Source organism: Anabas testudineus, chromosome 22 (genome assembly GCF_900324465.2).
Source record: "Anabas testudineus chromosome 22, fAnaTes1.2, whole genome shotgun sequence".
NCBI lineage: Eukaryota > Metazoa > Chordata > Actinopteri > Anabantiformes > Anabantidae > Anabas > Anabas testudineus.
In genome coordinates, this window is record NC_046630.1 from 17,183,158 (window position 1) to 17,204,260 (window position 21,103).

The 21,103-nt window shown below is 38.4% G+C and overlaps 1 protein-coding gene across 5 annotated transcripts in view; it reads right to left on the reverse strand.

Annotated features, from left to right (window-relative positions):
• Positions 1–21,103, reverse strand: part of cacna1bb (calcium channel, voltage-dependent, N type, alpha 1B subunit, b) — a 123,129-nt gene that overhangs the window by 52,510 nt on the left and 49,516 nt on the right. For all 5 annotated transcript variants that reach the window (XM_026339528.1, XM_026339531.1, XM_026339529.1 and 2 more), the window contains exons 8-16: positions 18,496–18,683; positions 9,337–9,440; positions 8,221–8,336; positions 8,020–8,109; positions 7,162–7,251; positions 5,520–5,738; positions 5,298–5,410; positions 5,076–5,188; positions 4,346–4,477 (exon numbers count right to left, since the gene is read on the reverse strand). In XM_026339528.1, coding sequence (XP_026195313.1) covers positions 4,346–4,477; positions 5,076–5,188; positions 5,298–5,410; positions 5,520–5,738; positions 7,162–7,251; positions 8,020–8,109; positions 8,221–8,336; positions 9,337–9,440; positions 18,496–18,683 — 1,165 coding nt within the window. The remainder of the gene's footprint in view (positions 1–4,345; positions 4,478–5,075; positions 5,189–5,297; positions 5,411–5,519; positions 5,739–7,161; positions 7,252–8,019; positions 8,110–8,220; positions 8,337–9,336; positions 9,441–18,495; positions 18,684–21,103) is intronic.

The window sequence follows — 21,103 nt, forward strand, 5'->3', positions numbered from 1 at the left end:
TGCAGCCCTCCCTGAAGCAGCAGATTAATTGCCACGCTTTTAGAATGTGATGTGCAACAGTCTCACATACATTTGGCCATGTGGTGAATCTGTGAAAACCCACTATCGGCCAATAAGATCAGCCAGCAAGTATCGGTGTGGCTCTAAAATGTACATGCATGAGAGAGATGGGATGCGAGGGAGGGAGGGGAGTTGGAGGAGTGGGGTGAGGGGCAACCAATTCAATCAGCCATTTCTCCCGTGGTATTATTATCATACTCTCTCTCCCTATGCTGCTCTCCTTCTACCTTTGTCCTTCTGTCTTATTACTGCATCCTCATCATCATCCACCCCTCTCTCCACCCACTGCTCATCCCTCCATCACTTTATTTATTATATCTCAGCCTCTCCCTTTTCACTGCTTTTCTTCCCTTTCTCCCAGCCTGATCCCCACTTTCTTTTCTGCCTTCCGACACTTCTCCCTCCATTTTTCCCTCCTTCCTTGAGGATTAGTTAGCGCAGTGCAGGGAGCAGGTGGCTTGCTGCTGCGCCTGTGTGCGCCGACCTCTGTTTACTCTGATAATAGGGATTGGGAGCGTGCTGCTCAGCTTCCACGCAGAATCCACGGAGGCTTCATTAAATCAATCCTTGCAACAAGAGTGATGTGAGGCCAAACTCCCCCATCAGCTTTTGCTCTCAGACCCCCATATCTAATTCTTCAGACAAGAGCAGCATGTTTACATTGTATAGGTGAATGCAACACAGATCCCTGCAAACACACAAGCATGAACAACATAACCACTATATATTAAATTAAAGGAGGGAAAAAAACTGCACAGCACTGGGACTGTGGCATGAATCAAGGAGTCACAAAATTAAACTGGCTTTTACTAAATGAGGATGAGACAGAATATAAAGATGCAGCTCACTGTATATATACTAGGTCTGCAAGTAATCCTGATCTCATAATGGTGATTAATACACTCCAACATGACTCAAACTGCAAAGTAGCAGCTTTCTCAAAGATGAACACTCTCAACTAACAAAATATTATTAAGTAAAATTCATATTATATTTTGGCTTCCATACCGAAAAAAAAACATTTAGTTGCTAGTTTATTATCTATAAAGATAGTTTTCCAGAAATATTTTTTTAAACTTTATGCTTTTTGCAGCATGTTCTTCTGCTTCTCTCAGTTATCTCAGGTTGTTTTCTCCAGACCACGTTTCAGTTCTTTCTAGATGCTTGTAGGATTCAGATCAAAGCACATAGAGAGCAATTTCAGAATTGTCCAGGGGTTAGTTCTTCACCTTTTAGTTGTGTTTGGGTTGGTTCATTATCCTGTTGTAGGACCCATTACATGCGAATTAAACCAAAATTTGACAAAACACTCAAAACTTTGATTCCAGATTTTCTTGATAGTCTTGAAATTTCATTGTGCCCAGCAAAGAATAAAGCAAACCAGACGCAGCAAAGAAGCCTATCATAACCAAGGCTCCAGGCAGATTGTTCTTTTCTCTGGAAGCTTGTTTTTTTCATCACTGAGTTGATGTTACTTGCCAAAGGTTCAAATTTGCCTCATCTTCCAAAAGCCCTGTGGTTTGTCAATGTGCACTTTCCACAGTGTTCCTCAAAAAGTGGCTGATGTTGATATCACATACTGACGCCCAGTACTTTGACATTGGACTTTAGTTTGTATCTTGTCCTTGGCTCCTTCTCCACTATTCACACTGTCCATGCCATTGTCATTTCTTGTGTTATTTAAAATATTCTATATAAGTCTGTTTTTTCATTCCTTTTTTTCCCTTTTTTATTACTTTAGTCATTTCAGTAAAAAAGTGGGTTCTGATTTTATCATGGAAGGTTTTGTAAATGCTAGCTTATAATGTCATTAACAGCCTAATATATCAGTGTTAAAATGGAGGTAAATTGGTTGGCAGTCACAGTAAAAAATCCTTCTTTGTCTCATTCCAGCTGTACAACCTAATCCTGCATGCTGGAAGGCTGCAGCTTCAACATGTAATGCCATCTCTCCTGTGTTTGACAGAGTCAGAGTAAATCAACAAAGAACGTCTTCACGTTTAAAACTGAAAGTTTCGAAGCAGCAACCACAAAAATGCATTATTGTATTGCAGTAAATCCTCCACATTTGCTTTGAGCTTACCACATATATTTTTTACCAAATAGTGATGTCCTGTAGGTCTCAGCGGGGAATGGTCCTCTGCCTCAAGCTGTTTATCTTTCAATTCTCACAATTTTACCAGGAGATTACTTTTGGTGTTTTGAGTGAAGAAACATAATCTGTGAGCCAGAAATAAAGTCAGGATATAACAAAGCACATCTTCTTTTTCTTAACAAGCCATATAATCTTCTATTTAGGGCTGAACGTCTATTTTTATCAAACAGCTACTTTGCCTGAAGAGTGGTTGTGTTTCCTTTGATTTTAATATATTTCAAATTTTTCTGGAGCATAAAGTGGAATTATCTGCAAGCAAACAACAGTAAGTTGCCTATTTTAAAGTTCAAGATTCTTGGCTCATGAAATTATCTGACACCCTGGGTACGTCGGTTGTTACATTAAAGGTACACCATTCAATCAAACAAGCATTGATGTTGGTACAGACACGATTTGCAGAGAACCATGTGTTCAGCCTGTTGTGCTCGGCTGGCTAAAAGCACCATGTGGACGTCAGACTGATCTCACACTTGTCCATCACCAAAGAATGATGTGATGCTAATGATGGTGCGGACTGATGTAAGACTTAGTGCCATGGCAACAGCCTGCTGCTTCAAAGGCATCCAGTGGTTGTGTGGTGTTTGCGAAGGATGTCAGGACTGAGGTGTTGTGATTTCATGTGAAAGTGGCATTTCACTTGAGAGTTGACACAACTGGCCACAGTTCTGCCAAATGTAGCAGCGTGACTGTATACTGCTAAAACACTGTTAATAAAAAAATATAATGGTATGAATGACTAATTGGTCTAACAGCTTTCACAGGTGCAGATTCTGACCGTTTATATCATATAAAATAAATATTTATAAAATTTGTTAATTTACTGATTTTTAATACCAGAAAGAATTTGAACAAACTATCAAAGAAGCAAAAATCTAACATTCGGTCTATTTAACAAGCATGGCTGCTAGTAGGATTTTAAATATGAATTTATTTATTTTCTTTTCATTTGCACAGTTTTAATATCAAAAATGTATTTGGAGCTAACACAAGGCTTAAAATCATTTCACTCTACTCTATCCAGCCCTGGGCTGGACTCTGTGTTTTGTAAATAATCCCACATGACCATTATAACAATAATTCATATTAGCGTGCTCTGATCTTGTACCTCTGTGTTCAAAGTCAGGAGCAAAAAGCACTCGTGTTCACACAGAAAGCACCAGGCGGGCGTTAGACACTAGCAGCAACCAACAACCAACAACCATCAAACTCCATTGTCTTCCCAAAGAGTGATGAAGAGTTAGAATAATGCACAACACTGAACTGCAGTACAGTACTTCCTCCTTTGCTACAACAATCACTATTCAGACAGACTGTAAAAACTGACAGGTGAAAGTAATTTAGAAGGATTACCATGGCATAATGAAACATGTGCTTAGACAGTATATAGTAAATATTGATCAGTGTTTACAGACCAAACCTTTGTATCCATTCAGACATTATGTGCAGTTTTCTTTACAAGAAGGAGAGAAAGTGTTCCCACCTTCAGTTACAAATGTACCTCCAAATAAAATGGTTTAATTAAAGTGGACTCTTAAACACTTGTTTACAGCTAATTTTTCTTGTTTTGTTGGGTGCCATTTTATAAATTTTGCTATGTTCCCAGAACATGCAGTATGCCTTATGAGTTCCATGTTTTCATAACCTACGAAGACTTTAAGGTTTAAATAAAGTGTTTCTTTCCCAAAAGTTAGCTCAGGCGTCAAAGGGCTAAGATGCAATAATAATAACAATAATAATAATCGGTTAGCAGTCTCTGAGAGAGCGTTCAATGTGTGTGTGTGTGTGTGTGTGTATATAGTCAGATAGGGCTTAGTGCCAGACCTTTGATTAACTGCCACAAGCCGGGCATCATGAGGTGTTCCTGTCATTAGAAGACATAGGGCTCCTGCTGAGAGTGATCTCAAAGAGTGCAGTAGGTGCTGCTGCTGTGCCAGCTACATGTGGCGTCAACAAGTCTGACACACCGTCACCATGCTGGGCCAGAGATCACATGCAGGGTGGAGGGTCAGGTGGAGAGATGGATAGAGGAGGGTAATAGAAGACAGGAGAGGAGTGTATGTGTGTATGTGAATGCATCGTAATTGAAAGGGAGAAGAATAGAGAGAAGAATAGGTTAGAGACATTACTTACTGTCCTCCAAAGAGCTGCATGCCCAGCAGAGCAAAGACCACAATGAAGAGGAAGAGGAGGAAGAGCAAGCTGATGATGGACTTCATGGAATTGAGAAGGGAAACCACGAGGTTCCTCAGTGAGTTCCAGTATCTGAGAGAAAGCAGAAACAGACAGAAATTGAAACATTCTGGGGAGACAAATCAGTCTGTGCTTACCTTTTAACAGTCTTGTTAAAAGGTCAGAATATAACATAAAGCTTGAGAAATGACAGCAAGACAAACAACCAGAGTATGAAAGCGGAGAACAAACTGGCAGTAACAGCTGTAGTTGGCAAGAAACAAATCAATGTGTCAGGGTCTGCAGCTGCCAGTTTCAGTGAATCACAGGATTACAGATCATCCACAAAAGGACTGCCATCAAACCAGTGTGAGTTCAACAGTGCTGTTTCTCCAAAAGGTTGAGTTTTAAAGTAATTTGCACCCATTTTAACAACTAAAAGAACAGATTGGATTGTAGATGCAGATGTATTCATGAGCCACTTTATTCAAGACAGTGACTACTGACTGAAAATAGGGCTTTTGCTTTAACCCTTTTTTATAATATTATACATGTTGGTGGTGTTTTCCTGTTTGACAGATTTCTGTCACTGATAGAAGGCTTTGAGAGCTGCAAGTTAATATGTTTGTCAACAGACTCCCCAAAAACCTGACATAATCCTTAAAGGGGCAAACAATACAAACTCACTCACTTAGTGACTTTGAATATCCTGAGCAGTCGCAGGGCTCTCAACACACTGATACCAAAGGATGCTCCTGGTTTAATCATATCCCAGATCACCTCAAAAATACTTCCAACAATCACCTGGAGAAGAAATCAGAGGATTAAATTGTCAAGGAACCAAGCAGAACCAGTACTGCTGGTTAACATTTAAAATCTACCTCTATCTATGTTACAGTCGACAGTAACTTACCCCAAAATCAAAACAGTTAAAGGAGGAGTGGAAATAATTCCTTGCTCCCAGGCCGTACATCTTCAGTGACATCTCAGTCAGAAACAAACCCAGGAACACAAACTCTGCTGTGTCTGTTTGCAGCACAGACAAAGTGACAGAAACAGGATAAACTAGTATTATTGGCTGTAAACATTAATACCTGTGTTTGAGCATGAGTGTGTATTTGTATGTGTGACTTACAGAGGGCCCTTGTAAGCCACTCAGGTTGATCATAGTGGACTATGGCCACACACAGAGTATTGAGGCCCACCAGACACAAAACAATCCAATAGAAGCTCTGGGCTTTCACCATGCGTCGGATGAAAAAGCGAGTCCGTTTCTCTTTACGTCGGAAGTAAGAGGAACTGTCCATCTTACCGCTTTTCACACTGGCTCGGCCAAACGGAGAGCCTGGAGGCGCTGGAAGTGATGATGATGAGGTGAGAGAGGAAATGTGTGAGTGTGCAGAGGCTAAACATTTGTCACCGCATCACAGTTTTCACAGTGAATCACTGTGTGTGTGTTTTTCTTGTTTTCGTCCTGCTACTGTGATTAGCAGCATCCCCATAATCAGCCCACTTATCAAGATGCTGACATTACAATTACTTTTTTGATTACTAGGATTACCTTAGCTTTACATAAAGTCCACCGTTTAGCTTTGATTGTTTGGTTTTAGCAGGAATGTTGTCCACAGCTGTTTTATTTCTTTCCATTCAGTTAACATTTTGAGAGATTTATGTAATCTTAAGGCTGCTGTATATTGGTGTTTTGTGAGATTTTGCCTTAGCACCTGCTAATGCGGTATCCCTCCTAATGACAATGTATTCATCCCTTTCTTTGTGTGTCAGTTTTCCCAAGTTACATCAGGATTACAACTGTGCCTCGGGTCTTCAAAATTTAAAAAATTAGTTGGGAGCACAAAGACGTATTTGTGTCCAGAGTTGCCACTTAAATTGCACTATGACCCAGTTGCAGAAGCAGAGTATATAGTTAGGAATCTATTAATTAGATTCAAAGATTCATTAACAACTACTGACACACACTGATGTAAAAGTTTGTGTCTCAGATCACTAACTGAACTGAAGTAAAAAAAAAAAAAACCTTCCCAGGGGACATAAAGAAAAGCATAAAATCACCTGAACACACTTCAATTTTACTTGCAGTTCCTCAGTTAAAATTATTTGCCTATTACATCTGTACTATGCAGGAGAACTGCAGGCATCATGTGTAAAATAAATGAGTTCAAACTAAATTTGACCGTGCAGCGTATCTAGTCCCCTGGCACTTCATTTTATGGAAAACAGTCATAAGATGTAATAGTCAGTAGAAACAAGGAAGCAACAAAATAGTTTCAATTTCCATGCTTATGCTTATTTGCAACCCATAGACAAGCAATTACATGTTGTCTATGTGTGGGAACGTGAAAGCCATTAATATTTAATAGTCTCTATTTAATATGCTGCGGGTGATTCTGTCTTCTCTGCTATTTTAACAGTCTAATTAGAAAAGTTAATTATTCTTCTTTTCCTTCAAGGTGATACTCTTCTACGGCCAGCGGAAACTGCTTTGGGACTCCAGATCCACATGGTGCAGAATCTGCTTCTACATGTATGTTGCTGAATTTGTGTATGATCTTTAACAATGTGTATTATAAAGAGGAGGTGACATGACATACGACTTTGATAAATGGAGGCCAGTGAGTCAGAGGACACAGTTATGCTCATTGTAGAAGACGGGCTTCTACAGTGGCTTTTAACGTAAAGGTCAACTCTGTGAACAGACAGAATGTGAAGGTCAGTGATGATCTCCTGGTGGCCGTGGGTTAAAAAGATGTAAAGCTTACCAACAGAAGACATGTCTGCAAAAGGATCTTCCCCCTCCTCAGCACCAATCAGGTCGTTTTTACCTTTCTTTACTTTGCCTCGTTTCAAGACTGTAAAGATAACAGCACAGACAAGAAGGGAAAAGAACAATCACACTTACAATATGCTGCAATAATGTAGTAATGCAGGAGTGGTGCCTTTATGTAATGCCAAATTTATTTTTTAATATTAAACCATGAAAGTAGTAGAAGTCAATGATGGGATACTCACATTCACACCAGCTATAATGCACTTACATCATGGGTGGGAGAGATACCATTACATATCATCTATAAGTTATAGATGGATTGTTGGATTTTCCATATAATTCTATATATAGTTATATTTGTAAGGTCTTAACCCGTAAACTGTAAAGTGCCTTGAGATGACTTTTTGTGATTTAGCACTATATAAATAAACCGAATTGTATTAAATTATGGTGTAATGTTAGCTCTATTGATAGTTAGCTTTCGTTGAGATTTGGGTGTGTCAAAACTTTATACATATTAAATAATTACCATTATAAACAAAGGTAAAATGTATGTTAAAGCTACTGTACAGGCAGCAGCCTTACTAGTTTCAAAATTAAACTTTATTGCACCCACAAATTACAATTTATAGTCAAAATGTTTCACAAATATATGTAAAAATATCTTAAAACGACCTGCTGTATATTTCCTACAGGAGAAGAGAACTGGATGAAATGATTTGATACAATTCAAAATCAACTGTACGGTGATAAATGATGACCTGCACCTCCCTGTGCCTGGTTTACCATCGGCCTCATGCACTTGCGGACCATGGTAAAGCAGGCAACAGATACACAGCCCTGTTTTTACCTGGAAGGTTTTGTTTCCTCTTGTACCACGCACTGTCCAGCGGGGACTTCTCCTCTGCAATCTCGTCCTCCTCCTCCAGCAACACCTCCTCTGCAGTGGGAGTGAGAAAGGAAAGACAGCTTTTCTACCAATTGGGCATGTTTTTATAACACAAAAACACATAAACACCAGCGTTAACACTGTTTCATAGATGAGTCTAACCCGCTTTGCAGATCCACTCCAAGTATCCAGTGAGCTCTCTCTCGATCTGCTGCTGCCGCCGAAGCTTTAGAAACTCCTGCCTCTTCTCCACACGCTCTCGTTCTTTGGCAAATTCTCTGTTGTAACATTTACATAAATATATTACACACTGAAACAATAAATCATCCAGGCATCCATATGTGATAGTGGAATAAAATACAAAATACAGTATACTAGTAAAACAGATTAAACATGGGATGAACATGCATGAACAACCCGGAACTCAAGACCACACAAATGTTTGCTTTCATCCTGATTTGGGCTGTGAGTCACAGCAGATCAGATTTTTCTCTGATGTTAGATTATTTGCAACCACATACAGAAAATGAGATGAACAGATCCAAGAGCACGGAGGACCTGGATATTAAAGCTACTAAGCAAGGCCACAATGGTATGACAGGAGAAAATGATGGGAGACAGAAAGTGAGGAGGAGAAGCGACGAGGAGAAGAGGTGAATAATCTGTTGAATTTATATATTCAACACTGACTCAGAATTTTTATAAATAAACATTTTTACTGTATCATAATCCATGACCTAACCCCTAGCCAGAATCCTAAAACCCTATTCTGTGACAGATAATGTTCCATGTACTGTGAATCATGCTGCATGTGGCCACAGATACAGTAATAACTAATTTTTGCAGAATCTTTGTTCACAATTATGTTCACACTGTGCTAATTGTATTTTACAGGAAACAGGGTTCACTAACAAGGAAGAGAAAAAGCCAGAACATGACACAGCAAGGATAAAAATGTAGATAAGCTGCTAATCATAAACCAGAGTCACTGAAAAAAGTAAAATACAAATATTGTATACTAAAACCCCATTTATGCAGTTTTTCATTTATTAATTAATCAGAATGTTTGAATACAAATTCTTACACAAAAATAAAAGCAAATAGATTCTAGGGCTTTCTTATTGATGAATGAAAATACAGGGCACAGTGAATTAGTCATAATGGTTAAACAGTGTTTATTATCAATGATAATCAGCCTTTGCTTCATGTAATGTGACCCCAATGTATAGGCAGAACATCATTTGTATGTATACACATACGTATATAGAGGTGACTTACCCTGATAGGACACCCAGCACCAAGTTGAGCATGAAGAAGGAGCCAATGATGATAAGGGGGATGAAGTAGAGCCAGTTCCAGGTGTTCCCTGCCACATCGTTGGTCTGGACACAAAAGCAACTCGTACTGTAAATAGTGAACTTTATTTTTAAACTTTTTAAGTAATTTATATAGTAGAACTTGCATGTTTTATTCATCTTAGTGATTTAACTAATGACAACAAATGCATTACATCCCACTTTCCTATTTCCCATCAACAAGAACAAGCAAACTGACTGAACAATAACATTTGCCAACTTGCCTCGTTAGAAAAAATACTAACAATTTTTGAGTTTGAAAAAAGCAATTAAGAGTTTGTCCCTCGTCTGTCTTCCCATCGAGTAATGTTCCACTAACATAAACAGTTTAATTCAACGCAAGCTACAGCTCAAAATACATCTATTTCGAATGGATTTTCACAGACAAATAGGTGTGACAATTCCGTCTTCCAATTGGAGCTGTCATGGCTGGGTATGTGATTAAATGACTTATGCTTTCATATGCAGCGCATGTATACGTGCACACAAATAAAAACACACACACACACACACACACACCTCAGATATTTATACATCTATAGTATGTTTTTGAGAAAGTCTTTTTATGGACACAGCTTTGAGAACAGGCAAACAGCAATAGGAGCCCAGTACTGTGAAATAAAAAAACATCATCTGGATTTATTCATCTTCTTCTAACCCAGATCCAAAAGTTGTTTCTAGCAGGAGATATCTTAATGTTTCTCTCTCTGGGGAAACCTAGAAATGCATTAGTTTACATCAGTTCTCAGTCCCTGGTGAGGAGGTAAGACTTTTCTTTCCCGATGACATGGTCTTAATTCTTCAGCTGGCAGCTCAGGCAAATGAGCTGAGTTCAGTTGAGCTTGTGCAAATGCTTTTTTTCCGATTATGAAACAGAGAAAGGTCCTTGTGCTTAAAGCGTAAGAGCTTGTGGGTTTCTTTGATTTAAGGGGTTAAAACAAGCCAAATACAATTTAACCTACACAATCTGAAAATCTTTGTGCTACTCATTACAATTATGTACAATCAGCAGTTTTTTGCATTATCTTAACATGGAAGAACATCGTCATCATCATTATATTACAAGCAGCCTCTAACACTATCAAATAAACACAGGTGATTTCATCTACATTATTTCATATTTTCCTAAGATGCATTATTGTATGCTTGCCTTTTTGATATAGCACATATCTTTTTATACGTCTCCATTCTTGTGTTGAACTTTTGATACTGTACACAGTATAGTATATAGTATGTTTGTCACTTAAAAGTATGGGCTGATTTGGTCATCCCACCCTTGAGGGCACTGGACATGGAGCCACGCTTCGAGATTAAACTAGACTACTGTATGTGCACAGAGAGCAAATACAGGGCATGTGGCAAAAAAGGCCACTAGCTAAACTAATCTAGTTCATTAGAAAACTGCTGAAGTGCTATGTTGCCTTTAGCAAGGTATTACTAATGACCCCATAAGTATAATGTGATGACAGAAAAACAAACAAATGTAAAATGTCGTTATTAGCATAATGTGCAAAAGGTCTGTTTATTAAGCAATGCTAAAAATGGTTGAAGGCCAGATACAGTGGCTGTGGTGCTGTTTGGAAAGTATTCGAAACTCTTCACTGTTCACAATTTTTTGTGTAAAATTCTAAAAATACATTAGATAAATGAAAATAATGTGATAATAAAAGTATTAAAATAATTTAAGTACTGAGTGTTCCCAGTAGTACACTGGCCTCAGTAATTGTTATATGGAGGACATCCACCAGGACTCCTAGAGTTGGCTGTTCTGCCAAACTGAAAGTAGTAATAACTGAAATTTTCTGATTGGTTAGAAGGGTGAGCCTTTATCAAAAGCTTTCAGAAGCTAATATCTTTGCATTGATGGCAGTATTGTTCAATGAGTCTGGGTCACAGGTGGCTTTAACCAACCCCCCTCCACATTTAGATAAGTCTTCGATCATATCAAATGAAAACTATTCGACAGAATTTTGACCTGTATCTTTAAGAGCAATCTTCATAATGTATAACATAGCAGTTATTTTCCCTTACTATTCGGTTGCTGGGACTTTTTCTTCTTCCAAAGCTATTTAAAAATGTTCTGCAAATACCCATTTTGTACAAACATATAGCATGGGGCCAAATAGACATGTGATGACTTTTACTTTAGGTAATAACTTTTATACACTTGGTGTTTTTATATATATTCATTTAATATCATTATTCCACCTCTTTTATTACCATGAGTCATTGCTGGCTCACTGCTCTGCTTCCATATAATTTGGAGTCATGCATCAAGTAGTTGTGGTATGACAGTGCACTCCCACTCTCAGCTTACAGTGCCGCCACCACACACAAACACATATATTCTTTCTGATGGCAAGGAAAGCCTGTGGAGATGACAGCTTAGCTGAATCAACTCTGCAGCTTCTTACAGTCCTGGAAATTTTTCAACAAGCATTGATGGCGGCTCAAAAGCTGTGTGGCATAGGCAGTAAACGATCTTCAGAGAGTACTTAAAGAAGAATATATCAGTTCTATAACAGTTCTTTTGGTCACAGTTGTCTATATATTTTAATAAATTCATTAGCTGTAGGCTAATTTAAGTGATTATTAATGTGTCCAGGGAGTATGGGTCTAGCACCCAGACCAGTGGTTTGTTTTGTCATGAAACTGAAGAGGATTTGGGTGTGCAAACTCTTTTATCATTTTCTGTTCTGTTACGCATTAGTTGTAAGAACTTTATAAAGCCATTAAATGTCACAATTACATATCTGATGGCTGGGTTGATCATTTGGATACTGAACTTCAGTATCCTTTCTTTGATATAACACCTGTTAGCTACAGTACATCCAGTTATGTGCACACACAGCTGTGACTAAAGATCCGCAACTGGCTCTATGTGCTAATTTATTTTTACAAGGATTTGACAAGCACCATGACTGTCCTGAAAGCACAACACACTACCCTGACAGGGTCAAAGTGCACTTGTCTTGGTGACCCACATGGATCTAATGAAGTAAGAGAAAAAGAAGCTTGTGACCCCTATCATCTCAAACACGCATACAGTACACAAAACAAGCCAATGCATGATATTACCGAGCACAGTGTATATTGGACAGTAGCACATGTAGCAGTACTGATGACTTTGTATTTTCTGTATACTTTTGAAGTATACAGTAATGATAATACAATATCTAGTACTGTAATTGCAGAATAATTAAATGCTGATTAGTGCATAGTAGAAGATGACTACTGCTGATGCCTGATAATTACACTTCTGCAACAGAGCCCTACCTAAAACCCAGAACTCTCTCACATGAAGTGAGTAATATATAACTTAGGTAGCAACTGTGTCTTCATGTAGAATCCCTTTGTTTATATTAAGAGGCTGGTTAAAAAAGGTATGTAAGAACTATGTGAATACAAGATTTAAATGAGAGGAAATACAATATTAGGTGACATGTATTTTTTTTTTCAGTCTGAAGCCAGAACATGACACAGCAAGCTAATTAGGGCTGCTTGTAATTTGATGACAGCCGTTGGGTCGCCAAGAGAGACAGAGGAAATGTAATAAAATCACAGGGCGTGAAATGAAGATTGCCACATTATCAACGCTGAGAAACCACCCCCACATTCTGCTGCTGCTACAACAGTGTCACTTCCCCACTGATGGCCTCGGAGCTACTCATAGTGTGAATCAATGCAAAGCTTTACTGTCTTTTGTAGATCACTGTCATGGCATTACTGCTCAAAGAGAGTAGACGAGACAGCTGGAGATGGCAGAGAGATGGCACCTGAGCCTTGTGTTTTGAGGTTTGTTTACATGTCTAAAAATATTAATTGTTGGGATTACTGAATTTCTCTACATTTAAAATGACTGCATTTCATTTTTGTTTTTTAAATAAATCTGAGGGGTATTGAATAGCTGTATGAAGATTGTTTCTGTGCCCTTTATGTGTATGAGAACACAGTCAGAGTGTGTGTGCTCTGTGGGTTGACTGAAGAAGTTCTCCAGAATATGTGCTGGGTGAGTAGCTTCAAAAGCTTTCATCTCAAAATACAGTATTCCTTCTTGAGTGTGTCTTATTTTCTATCTTGCTTAGATGGACTGTGGTGCTTAATCACCTGTTTATTTCACAGTTGTAATCCAGAACATTCTCATTTACTGCAAATTGTACTTAATGTCCTCTAGCATTCTTTTACCACAATGATTTAGTGATGCTTGGGTTCAGTTAAATAAAATAAAATGACAAATGCTGTGTTTTCCAAAGCACACATGATGACATCTTCTGTCAGTGTCCTACAGTACATATGATTATTTTAACAATAATGTTTTGTTGTGCAGCAGCTGCAATGAAGCTTCTGTTCCACAAAAAAGAGTCACATTTGTTCAAGTCAATGCTAGATGGTGATAGCATGAAACAACATCTAAAATGGGATGTGAAGGTAAAAATGAAAGTGATGTTTTGTGCTGGAGATCGGTGCCATTGCATGTTTTGTTTGCATTCATTTGCACTAATAAAAATTATACAGTTGTTGTATGTTATACATTTGTTTATTATATTAATATCCAGGTTTTCACTCTGGTTATTATCAACATAGAACTTAGTTTAAGTAAGGAAGAGAGTAAACCTGAAGCAAAATGACACAACAATTTGGAAGGAGAATGTTTATTATTTTTCTCTTCACTGGTATGGACTTTTCTGGATGTATGTTTCATGGTAAACTGGCCTGCAACATTCAGTAATATCCGCCATGTGGTTTAGCTGTTAAAGATGATACGGATGGGAGGTTCTTTTGCTCAAGTCAAAAGCACAGCTCTGCAGCAGCTGGCAACATTGTGATCATTAGCATAAGCTGAAATCTCACTTCATTTGCACTCCCTTCCCTTTTCCTCTGCTCTGGTCGCGATTAAAACATCAAGAAGGAGTGTCGACTCAGTTTGTTGACATTTTCCCCCTCCCAGGATCTCTAACTTGGTGAAAAGGGTGTATGTCAGGTGTCTGGGTGGGCTTGTAGTCTTCCTCAGTGTACACAAGCACACTCATGAAAGTTGGCAACTCACTGATTTTAATTAGATTACTATGCTGATGCAGTTTGCATGGGAAAAACAAAAAGTCACCTACTAACCACCAAATCTTGATAATAAAATCTTGTTAAAAAAACAAAATACTGTACAGTTGTGTACTTACGATAATGAGCTAAGGTTTTGCAAATGTTTTACCTTTTGTGTTACAATGTTATCCTCTATTGATTTGCAAGCTTGTACATATTTGATTGGCCAAAGCAGCGCATTGTTTCACTATGCCAGTGCAGTGGCCTGGTGTAATAGCCTGTGTCTTTTTTGTGCTATTGCGTCATGCTCAATTTTGCTTGTGGTACTTGTTACATGATTTCCCCATCATGGCCAGTGCTACTTATGCTCCGAACCGACCCTTATTAACTGAAGAATAACAGGACCGAAATCATAGCTTTAATCGACTACATCAGTTGTTGCAGACATGCTGGGAGACCATACGGTCTCAGGACATGGCGTCACTGGGGGCGGTGAAATTGTGAGTGGAAGGGTGGATGGCAGTTCAGGATACAATAGTAGAAAAAAGAAGAAGTGGGAGCAGGATGGTAATGACAGGGAGGATGGGAGAGGCACTCTGCTTTTCTTTTGCTCCATTAGAGAGGGCTGAGCTGGGGGCAGAGGTAGCACAGTCATCAATCTATGAGGTGAATGCGGGGTTATGGGAAAGTGTATAATCCACAGAACAAAGCCCCTGCATGGATGCTATTCCAGCTTCATGATAATACAGACTTCACCCTCCCAGCTTCTGTACCAGAAGTGCATCTTTGTATATATCTCAGGATATTAATTCATACATTAAATGCATGCACTGCTGCATTCACACACACGCCCATGGCTCTTTTAGATTACATAATGTTTTCATGGACTGTTATTTTATTTCCTTTGTTCACCACATGCTTTGAGGAATATGTGTGTGCAGCTACTGTAAATTTCAGCTCTGTTCAGATAGTGAAACAGTGTCTCCTCACTTCATAAAGTTTACTACAAAAATAATAAACCAAAATCAATAGGATACTACAACAGGGTTATAATGTCAACAAATTTGCGTTCCATCAAAACAAATGTAAGTTGAACAGTCAAAATACAGCATTTGTTTTACAAAGTCATCCACCATGATGTACAAGCCAGGATTACACAGAGCAAAGTCCACTTGACTGTAGCCTTAGGGATACATTATAATATGCAAAGTGCAAAATGCACAGCAAGTTCCAAATCCACACAATCCCTTTCTGCATTTGACAGACTTTGGGCCCCCAAACAATCTGTATTTCAGAACTGTTGGAAGCATAACAAGCCAAAAAGGGTCTTTTGTTTTGTTTTTCAGTTTCTTTAAAGCTAACTAGCTAACTACATTCATGAAACACAGCATAAAAATGGTGACAGGGGCATAGATAGAGACAGTTAAACCTTAGCTAGATGTAGAGTAGGTCTGTCTCACTGGTGATAGCAACTATAAATGTTAACTAACTATAAGTTAGTTAGTCCCTACAAGGCTTTGAGAAATTTCTTTCACCTAAGCCAAACAAACCTTCATATATAAAATAGAAGCCTAGGATGTAAAAGATAACAGTATAAAGAAAAAGACGTGTTTGGATAGGTGGACAGGAAGACATGCAGTAATGAAAGCCACACAAAAAGGCAGGAGTAAAAGTAAGTGGACGATCAAAAGGAATGACTTTGTGCAGAAGCAAAAGAAAAAGCCCAGTATAAAGAGACAGGCTAAGAGAAAAGGCATTCTAAGATCACAGCAGCGTGGATCTGCAGCGCTTAGGATAATGAGCCAGAAAAAGCTACAGGAGATGTTTCTAGTGAAATGAGGAGGAACAGGGGGAAGAAGACAGAGGAGGACGGAAGATGGCTCTGTGGGTGTCTCGCCGGTTAGTTGTTCTCTCCTGGGAGAGGAAACAATGAAGCATAGGAAGTAAAGAAGAAGGCTGGAAAAAGGACCAGGATAGGTGTTTTCTTTGGAATTAAAGAAGATAAATGTAGAAAAAGGGAAAGTAAGAGAAAGGGAAACATGAGATAAAAAAAAAACAATTTGTCAGCTAATTAGTCAAAATTGATCAGTAATAACTAATCATATTTCAGTTAACTTTATATCTAACTCTAGTGTAGCATGAAATAAGAAGATGAATCTCTTAAATCCAGTAACGTCATTGCAAAATGTCCCAGATAAGGATATTTGTAGTGAATTGTTGCTCTGGTAACTTCCCCAGCCTATTTTAATAGTGGACCACCCCATACAGCCCATATTTACTAACTGCCAAAACGTGTGTCAGAAGCCACACTATAATAAGTGGAAAGGCGATGATACATTACAAGGTGTTTATGAATTGAATCATAGTAATAATCACGGCATAAAATAAAAATAGAAAAGTCATATCTTCTCATATGGCTGACACTGCCATAGTCCAATATAAGAAGTTTTAGTTTAATTTTACATATACTATTAAAAAGAAAAGCTCTGAGTCAGACAGCTACCGTGGGCCCAGTTACTTTCCGAATTTTAGTTCTGCTTGGCTGGACGTCCCCCGTCCTTTAGGAATGCTTGTTTTTCTTTAAGTGTTCCAGGACTGTGTGTTTCTAAAAGGCAATATTGAGCTTTTAGCTGCCCATACAAACCAGTTAGGTGCTGGATTTTAGATAACAAAGCCATTCATGTTGGTGACAGAGAGAAAAATACAAAGGGCTTGGGGGGCCGTCCTAGCTACAATATGAACCACATGGCTACAATTTATTGGCTTCAGACTCAGAAAATATGTTACATCTCAAAAGAACCAATAACCAACACAAAACTATGTATGTTTTCCTGATGTAGTTAATAAAAAAGAATTATATAAAGTCCCAACAGTATTTGGGAAAATTATGTAGCTGTAAAAATCGACAATAAAAATCCAAGATAAGCACAAGTCAAGGCCAGATATCAACATTATCCACAATTGCTACTGTAAATGCGTTGTGTAAAACATTATCTTTTGTGAGACTAAACAAAAACTAACTATTATATTCAATCCTGTTGTGTTTTGTAACTTATATTTCAATACACAATTTCACACGTTGTTGTGTAGAGTACACCGCTTTCTCATTGTAAATGATCCAGCAGGGCAACTTCCTGAATGCAAATTTCTGTTTTTTGAATTTGAATGTCATTTCTCATATTGTCTATTATGTAAAGTGTACAAACACACTGTGAATATACAGTGTTTTAAGCTCAAAATAAAATCCAATTTGCTCCAGTCTGCTACACTCATAAATCTAAACAGCACTCACAGTCTCTAAACAGCACTTTGAATGCTCCAAAACTTACTAATCAAGCATTAATGCCTGGAATTCTCTAGACTGATCTAGTAAAAGTAAAAAGTAAAAGTAAAAGTAACATTTTGTGTCTTTAATAACTTTTTAATATTCTTTGCAACATACAGTAAATAAACACTAACACTGAACAATGGCACTACGTGTCCACAGTAAAATTGATGCTAACTTACAATCTATTCAGAACCCAAACTGGCATACTGACACCCAGTTGGCCCCTGTTTACCAGTTCACTGTATCAACTTCAGATTGTTGTCTTACACACAGACACCAGTCCAGTGTTTGCAGACTTATGAGTGGAAGGTAAATCTAGGAGCCAATATGTAAAATCTGACACAGTAAACTGCCCTCTAGCAGTAAGCCAATCTTTCACATGCTCCAATGGATCCACTGAGTGGTCACAGTTTTGTGGTTGGCAAATCCCAGCAGTGGATGTGTCTCTTTATGAATGTTAATCACGTGAGTGGTGGGAAAAAGTGTGTCTGCTCAATAAAATCCTCTGAATGAATTATTCATGTAGCCTGTAAAAGTTATGATAATCTACACCAAAATGTGTAACTGACAAAGCAACTCAAACTCCTTGAACCCCATCACTAGCAAGTGATAATTGCTGTAGATGTTGATGAAGAACGTGAGAGGAGCAACAGAAGGAAATCACGCTTGCTAGAAACAATAAATGGCAACAGAAATCTTTAGTGCATATACACTCACGCTGTAGAGGATGTCCACCCAGCCCTCCATAGTGATGCACTGGAACACAGTAAGCACTGCAAACAGGATGTTGTCAAAATTGGTGATACCAAAGTTTGGTCCAGTCCAGTACTCTCTGCACTCAGTCCCACTGGGACATAGCCTGGCTGGAGGTTCCAGACCACAAGGCCAGTCCGCTGCTCTCTCACCTGACCGACAGACAAATAAACAGAAGGAAATTTGTTTTTATATGCATACAGTAGTAACATTGCAAAAATCTACTGGATGGATGTTAAGTGACTAAAAGGCTGAAAATATGAAATATGATGATATGACAATAACATCAGCTCCTTTACATTGCTTCAACGTCTCCTAACAATAAGTCATCACCTGTGCCTCTAACTCTAAAAGGAAACTAAGAGAGGCATGGCTTTCGGGTGTCCTGCCCACCTTAATGTAGACCGCTGACCTCCTACTGTTTTCATGTGTCAATTGTAAGGCTTCTGATTTGATTTCTATTGTTCCCTCCACACTCTGCAAAATCTCTGAATTAATATTCACTGTGGCTCAAGAGTTCATACAAGTTCAAGGTATTTTTTTTTCTGCTGCAGATCCTGGCTGAACCACCATAATGAAAATCAGCATGTATATGCTCAGGAATCAATATTATATTAATAATAATATCAATGTCAATATTCACTACATTAATTCATCACAGTTGTACATGCATTTAAAACATCCCTAGTGATTCCTATAGGCTGGAATCACTACTCTACTACTGAATTTGCAACATGGTTTTCTTTGGACAACAATTAAATCTTCGGACAAGACTTTGTACCATATGCCACAAATGGCACAGGATGCACCGTTTTGTAATTTTGCAGAGAAATTATATAAAGAAAAAAAAACTCTGAAGAAAATGAAAGACTGTAGTAAAATGAAGGGTCACAACCTCAAAATAACAAAACTGAGAATTATTTAAGTGAGTCAGAGTGATTGGCAGGGTGCAGGTTTTGCATGAAAAGGATCAGGTAACAGTTAGTTAAGTTACTATGATGAAAAAAGCCAAACAAGAGAGAGTCAGACCTGGACATCTTGATATTCATGCTGCTGCACCCACTAGTTGTATCAAACTCTATGCTGTACTCTTATCTTACATGTTTCATTTAAACCAGTGGAGCATGGAGCTGCCAGCACACGATACACCACACTGGATTAAAGTGCCTGAGTCAGATCATGATGTCAGTTATGATTAGTGGTCTTCACGTGCACACCTCACTGTGATGAACCCTATCCACATGTTCCTCATAAATATCCAGAATCGTAGAGGATGTGACCCACAGTTTTACACTCCATTAGTGAAGCCAAATAGTTATGAAGGGCTTAACAGTAAATTTAATCAAAACAGTGTTTCATCATTGCAAAGTAAATTCTAGGTTTAATGATATTATTGTGGATTTGGTCTAGCAAAACAATATGTGTTCTACATTCTATGCGGTGAGAACCAACAGAACCAGACGTCATGTATGGGTGCTGAGATTTTGTATGAAGGTTGTGTTGGCACACGTCAGCAGATTGGGATCAGAATAAAGAAGAAATGTGCTGAGTATAACAGATGCCTTGTGCACCCAGCTTTTCATGAGGGATAGCGCCTCGATCACAAACTGTGCCAGGTTTTAATGATGATATGCAGAGCCAGATTGCACGGCCAACATCCCTCTGGTGTCACTCCAGTAAAACATGTCCTTTCCTTTCCACTGACAGGTGCTGTGTCAGCCGGACTCAAAGTGCCCACAGATAATGTAGGAACATCTCATGTCTTTGTTTCTACTGAGTGCAGATCCTTAATAAAATTAGACTCATTATTTAAGTTTTATTTCTTTTTTTGCTTTCTGGGGTTCATCATGATTTAAAATGTGTGAAAATATAAAAAATATTATTTGAGTATAAATGTGTAGAGCTCCTCTTGTTTAGTTAGACAGTGAAGACTGTAGTTTGTTTATAATCAAATTAATGTCACAAGGGAAATTATCCAGTTCAGTCATTGTGTTTGGCTCATTGCAATATGTTTAGTATTTACCTGAAGGCAAACTCTCAGCAGACGGAATTAAAGAGAAGAAGAAACTCTTTTCCTTTCGGAAAGGACAAAGAAGCCAAGTCCTTACACAAGCCTGTGCTCATGTGGTGGGACATCAAAACATTAACATGGTGTACAGTATGTCACACATGGTCCTAACAGCTTTATCAAGCGTTACTAGCTCGTGACTCACTCATTGATACATAGAAATATGTATGCACACACACATACAGAAAAAAGGACCACAGCAGTAGACCCCTGCTGTGTCTCTGTATCTAAAATAACTCACTAACACACATACTGTAAATTAGCATGCTGTCACAACTGCTCAGACCACTACAACCAACCTGACTGGTTTGACATGCACACTGACAAATACACATATTTTACAGCTAGCCCAGCCATTAACCCTCGAGTCACACTCTATATGATACCAACAGTGTGGAAATTAAGCTCTCTACTAATTTTTATTAGTGCACAATAGCTAGATTCAGCCAATCAGTCTGTTTTCTATAATTACTATAATGCTACAGTACAATAAGAATAAACACT